Source organism: Hydra viridissima, unplaced genomic scaffold (assembly GCF_058129835.1).
Source record: "Hydra viridissima isolate aposymbiotic clone 2 unplaced genomic scaffold, HvirCarnegie_v1 scaffold_12, whole genome shotgun sequence".
Classification (NCBI taxonomy): Eukaryota; Metazoa; Cnidaria; class Hydrozoa; order Anthoathecata; family Hydridae; genus Hydra; species Hydra viridissima.
In genome coordinates, this window is record NW_028324311.1 from 10,205,999 (window position 1) to 10,211,036 (window position 5,038).

The 5,038-nt window shown below is 27.2% G+C and overlaps 1 protein-coding gene across 1 annotated transcript in view; it reads left to right on the forward strand.

Moving 5' to 3' along the window:
* Positions 1-3,598, forward strand: part of LOC145194237 (E3 ubiquitin-protein ligase Bre1-like) — a 54,719-nt gene extending 51,121 nt beyond the window's left edge. The window contains exons 18-19 of the mRNA XM_090069265.1: positions 2,915-3,076; positions 3,198-3,598. Coding sequence (XP_089925391.1) covers positions 2,915-3,076; positions 3,198-3,371 — 336 coding nt within the window. The 3' untranslated portion in view covers positions 3,372-3,598. The remainder of the gene's footprint in view (positions 1-2,914; positions 3,077-3,197) is intronic.
* Positions 3,599-5,038: the final 1,440 nt, after the last annotated feature.

A 5,038-nucleotide genomic window follows, 5' to 3' on the forward strand; every position in this document is an offset into this window, starting at 1 on the left:
CACAACATATCAGAGTCAGTGTATTATGAGGAGTTTTGTTTTATTTTTTTGTTTTTGGGCACCCACAACTTAATCACATTTTTTATAAGTTTTAGATTGAGGTTTAAAAAAGTAGTTCTTAGCCAGCTTTATATGTTAAAGACTTTTATGAATAGGTTTGTTTTATTATGATTACTTTTTTACTACATTTTTACTTTTATGGTTGCTTATGATTCTGAGTCAGATTTTCTATGCTGAAATGCATTAGGTATCAGGGTTGAAATTGTTTTAGTGGATGAAAATTTCACTATAGCTTTATGGTTGCTTTATTTTATGCTGACATGTATAAAAAGTGTATCTGGGTTGACATGGTTGAGTTAAAGCTTATTTTGACGTGCACAGCCTTTTTTAATGGTTGAAAATATGGTTTAAAAGGGGTGAGCTAACTCTCTCATTTTACATCTACTAATGAGCTTGATGAAAATATCTGTTAAAGAATTTAGTAAATGTTAGTTAGAAATTTTTATTCCCTGTTCTTTAAAGCTTTCATCACTCAGTTCACTGATTTGTATGTACAAACATAAACAAGTTAAAGACCTCAGTGCTAAAAGAGCTTAAAAACTAAAATTACTAAACATAAATTAAAAGTCACAAAATAAATTTAAAAAATAAACATAAATTAAAAGTCACAAAATAAATTTAAAAAAATAAACATAAATTAAAAGTCATTAAAAAAATTAAAAAACTGAGCATAAATTAAAAGTCACTAAATAAATAAAAAAAATAAACATAAATTAAAAGTCACTAAATAAATAAAAAAAAATAAACAAAAATTAAAAGTCAAAAAATAAATGATAAAACTGAACATAAATTAAGTCACAAAACAACTATTTTGAATTAATTGAAGATTTTTCCAATTGACTTTGAAATTAGGCAAGACACACTGATATACACTACTTTCAATTAATTTGAGACCAGTGATGAGAAAACAGTAATTCTATTAAAAATCAATTAAATCTATCAGTTATATTTTCGTTTATGTTTTTTTTTTATCTCTGAATGAAGAAACTACAAATATAGTTTGAATTTTGATAAGTTCATGAAATATACTTTATTTAGTTTTCTTCACAAATATTTCTAAACAAATAGAAAACTTAACAAACATTAAAAAGTTAAATTATAAAGTCTTTATTATTTTGCACAAGTTTCAAACTTTGCGTTCATCAAAATAACCACTACGTTTCTTCATTACTACTTCACATATTCTTGGCATACGAAAGATTAATTTGTTTAAAGTTTCCATGGTTACAGCTTTCCAAGCCTTTTGCATTAACTCCCATAAAGGTTCCTCAGATTTTACTTGGAATTTCTTCACATACCAGTCTGTTTCATCCCAAAGAAGCTCAATGGGATTGAGGTCTAGTGACTGCGCAGGCCAGTCTATTAAAGTAAAGGTTTTTTCTTGTACTAGTTGATTCAGATAATTTGTAAAAAGTTTAGATTTGTGCTTTGGGTCATTATCTTGCATAAAAACAGGCTGGCGTCGAATCACCATTTGGTGAGCAGATGGAACAACATGATTCTCCAAAATTTCTCTGTATTGCTCCTTTTTCATAATTCCATGAACTCTGATCAAATCTCCTATTTTGTGACCTGCAAAATAACCCCATACCATTATTAAACCTCCTCCATGCTTAACAGTAGGCAAAATGCACTAAGGAATGTAATGTTCATTCTGGTGCCGGCGTACAAATATTCTTCTCTTGTTGCCAAATAATTCAAACTTGGACTCATTACTCCATACTACTGTTTTCCATTGACTTATTGTCCAGTTGGCATGTTTGCGAGCCCATTGTAGTTGTTTCACCTTGTTTGCTTTCCTTAGCAACGGTTTTTTGGTAGCTACACACCCTCTAAGTCCAGCTTTCATCAAACGGTTTCTTATTGTCTGGACACAAACAAATTTTTCAGCAGTTTTATTGTATTTTCTCATTATTTGTGGAGCTGTTAATTTTCTGTTTGACATAGATAATCTCGTAATTCGACGATCACCATGTTCATCTATCTTTCTAGGCTGTCTAGGTCATCGTAAGTCACAATATTGACCAGTTTCTTTGAAACGCTTGATTGTATTGTGAACTCCAGTCTTTGATCTTTTTATTCTTTCAGCAATTTTTCTTTCTGAAACACCTTCATCAAGTAAAACAATGCAAACTCTCTGTTCAGAGCTTAATTCTCGAACTGGAGCCATTTTAATACGACAAAATAGAAACTAAATAAAATATACAGTTCAAATAATGCAATATTTGTATAATCATTTGCAAGTCATTACATACTATATTTGATCTACATAAAGTATCTACAAGAAACTACCAATGAAAAAAATTATATTTTCAATATCAATTACAAGTCATTAATCAAAATTAAGCAACAGTTAAAAATAATACTTGTATTGTCTTTTATGCTGGAAAAACTCAGCACATACTTTTGTATACTTTTGTACAAAAGCAAATTTTTGGGTGCAAAAATGCCCATATCCTATTCTATCCACTTATTTATCATGCTCTATTTATTTTTGATCCAAAAATAAAGAAGTGTAAATATGATAATCAGATATATTTATTTTTGAAATATAAATACCGTTTTTAACTGCTGGTCTCAAATTAATTGCTGGTAGTGTATTTCTTGTTATTGCTACATATTTTAGTTTTGTAAGTAACAAATTTGATTACTTTTTATCCTCATTTTTTAAAAAGATTTTTGAGCTTTTTCGCTATGGTACCTTCATTTCTATTTTCTGATTACTTTTTGCACTAAAATTATTATATTTTGTGACTAGTTGTTGCACTGAAACCATTATATTTTTTGAATAAAGTTCATTTTAATACAAAAGCCATTTGAAGTGGAAAACATGTTACTCTTTTTATTCATGTAGGTTAAGGCTAATTTGATAGAGAAAAGCAATCAACTAGAAGAAGAAACTTTTAAATATAATCGAATACAAGAGGAGAATATAGGCTTTAAGAAAAAGTTAAAGAAGATGGAATACTTGGGCGCATCTGATGAAATTCTGGTTGAAGAAGTGAAAATGTATAAGGTTAGCATTGCATGATGATCATGACAATAATCATAATGATAATGACAGCTGTTAAATATTTTAAAATTTTTTCCATGACTATTATGTTAAATGAATTATTATTTTTCTCCTGTTCTTATAGGCAAAACTTACTTGTCCATGTTGTAATACCCATGGCAAAGATGCAATTTTAACGAAATGTTTTCATGTATTTTGTTTTGAGTGCTTAAAAACAAGATATGACACCAGGCAGCGCAAATGTCCAAAATGTAATGCAACATTTGGGAACAATGATTTCCATAAGATATATATGTAGTATTTTTTAACTTATAATCTCAATATGCAATAGAAATGAAAAATTTATTCCAAATTTTTTTTTTTTTTTGTCAATGATTTGATTTAAAAAAAGAACAATTTTTCTGCAGCTATTTTATATTTATTACTTTACCTTTGCTACTATTATGTGTATTAGAGTAGTAGATTTTGTTTTTTTTCTCTTTGTCAATTTTTACATTTTATGCAGAGAATACATGTCTTTTTAAATAACTGTTTTTATTGAACAAAGGAATGACCTGTGCTTCTATATCTCTCAATTAAGTTTTAATTATGCTAAAACATGGTTAGCTGGTTGAGCACAAAAAATTCCAAATCAAAGATTTAAGTTAAAGTTTAGGTGAAGAGTCAATCAACAAGTCATGATAATCATTTTACCTTTCTGACTTTTCTGTTGCAAATACACAAAACTGCTATGCCTTTACAGTTGTTCTATGATTCTTTAGTTACTAAGTATTATTTTATTTTTCTTCTGCTAATTGTATTCAACTATTTATGTCTTGAATATTTATCTCTATTTTTGCTTTTTTACTTTATTTATGCTTTTTTTTTTTTTTTTTTTTTTTTTTCTAGAAACATGCATAATGATATTGGTGAACATATTTTAAAGATTCAAAGATTATGGAGAGGCTATAAAGTTCGCAAAAAGTTGAAGGAAACAAGGCAGGAATATATGAACATTGTAAGACTTATTGACAATCAAGTGGGAGAAAAAACAGATGTGTTTTTTCCATTTCAATCTTTGTGTATGCCTTCCTTTGACAAAGAAAGTTGTGATTGCTTTTTTAGGATAAGAAAACCTGCAGCCAAATCCAGAGATAAAAATATGTTTCTTAATTCAAAAGGACTTTTAAAAAGTAAAAGTAATTCTTCTGAGTTAAAAAAAATCATCAATAGTGATGAATTAGTTGCATACCACAATAAAAATATAAAGCTTTTCGAAACACAATTCTCTAATAATGTTCAAAATTGCAGTTCACCTTTAAAGAAAGAAGAACTTAATCCAGAAAAAAATTTTGAAGGAAAGTGTAAAGTTTTATCAGAGAGCTGGTTAACAAACAGATCATTTAACAAAGAAAGTAGTTTTGATGGTGATTTTACAGTTATCAGCGATAATTCAGTAGTCTTAAAGAAAGAAGAGCTCTGTCTAGAATTATTGTGGATTAATCAAGCTATCTCTAGCAGAAAAGCATATTTACAAATAAAAAATGATCAAACTTATAAATAGTTTCTAAATACAGGTTTTTAAATATGCTGTAAAATGTTTTCTGACTTATATTTGGTAAATTATATATAAATTTTAAGTAAATTATATATAAATTTAAGTAAATTATATATAAATTTAAAGTCTATTTACCTCTTGCACCAGGTATTTACATATATAAATATTTTTATGCAAGATATGATTATGCTTATTTAAATGACTATTTTATGCAAATACTTTATAAAAAATTTCTTTTTTGATTTTTGATGACATTACCCTGCCATAAATTTTTTAAAACAAAATTATGTTTTATTTCAGGTTTTGTCTTACATGTTAAAAAATGACAAGTTTTATTTTTGTCTAAAAAATTTTGCATCAGAAAAATATTAATCTGAAAAAAAATGCAGTTCACTATTTTTTAGGTTATTTTTAAATTATATTTTTTA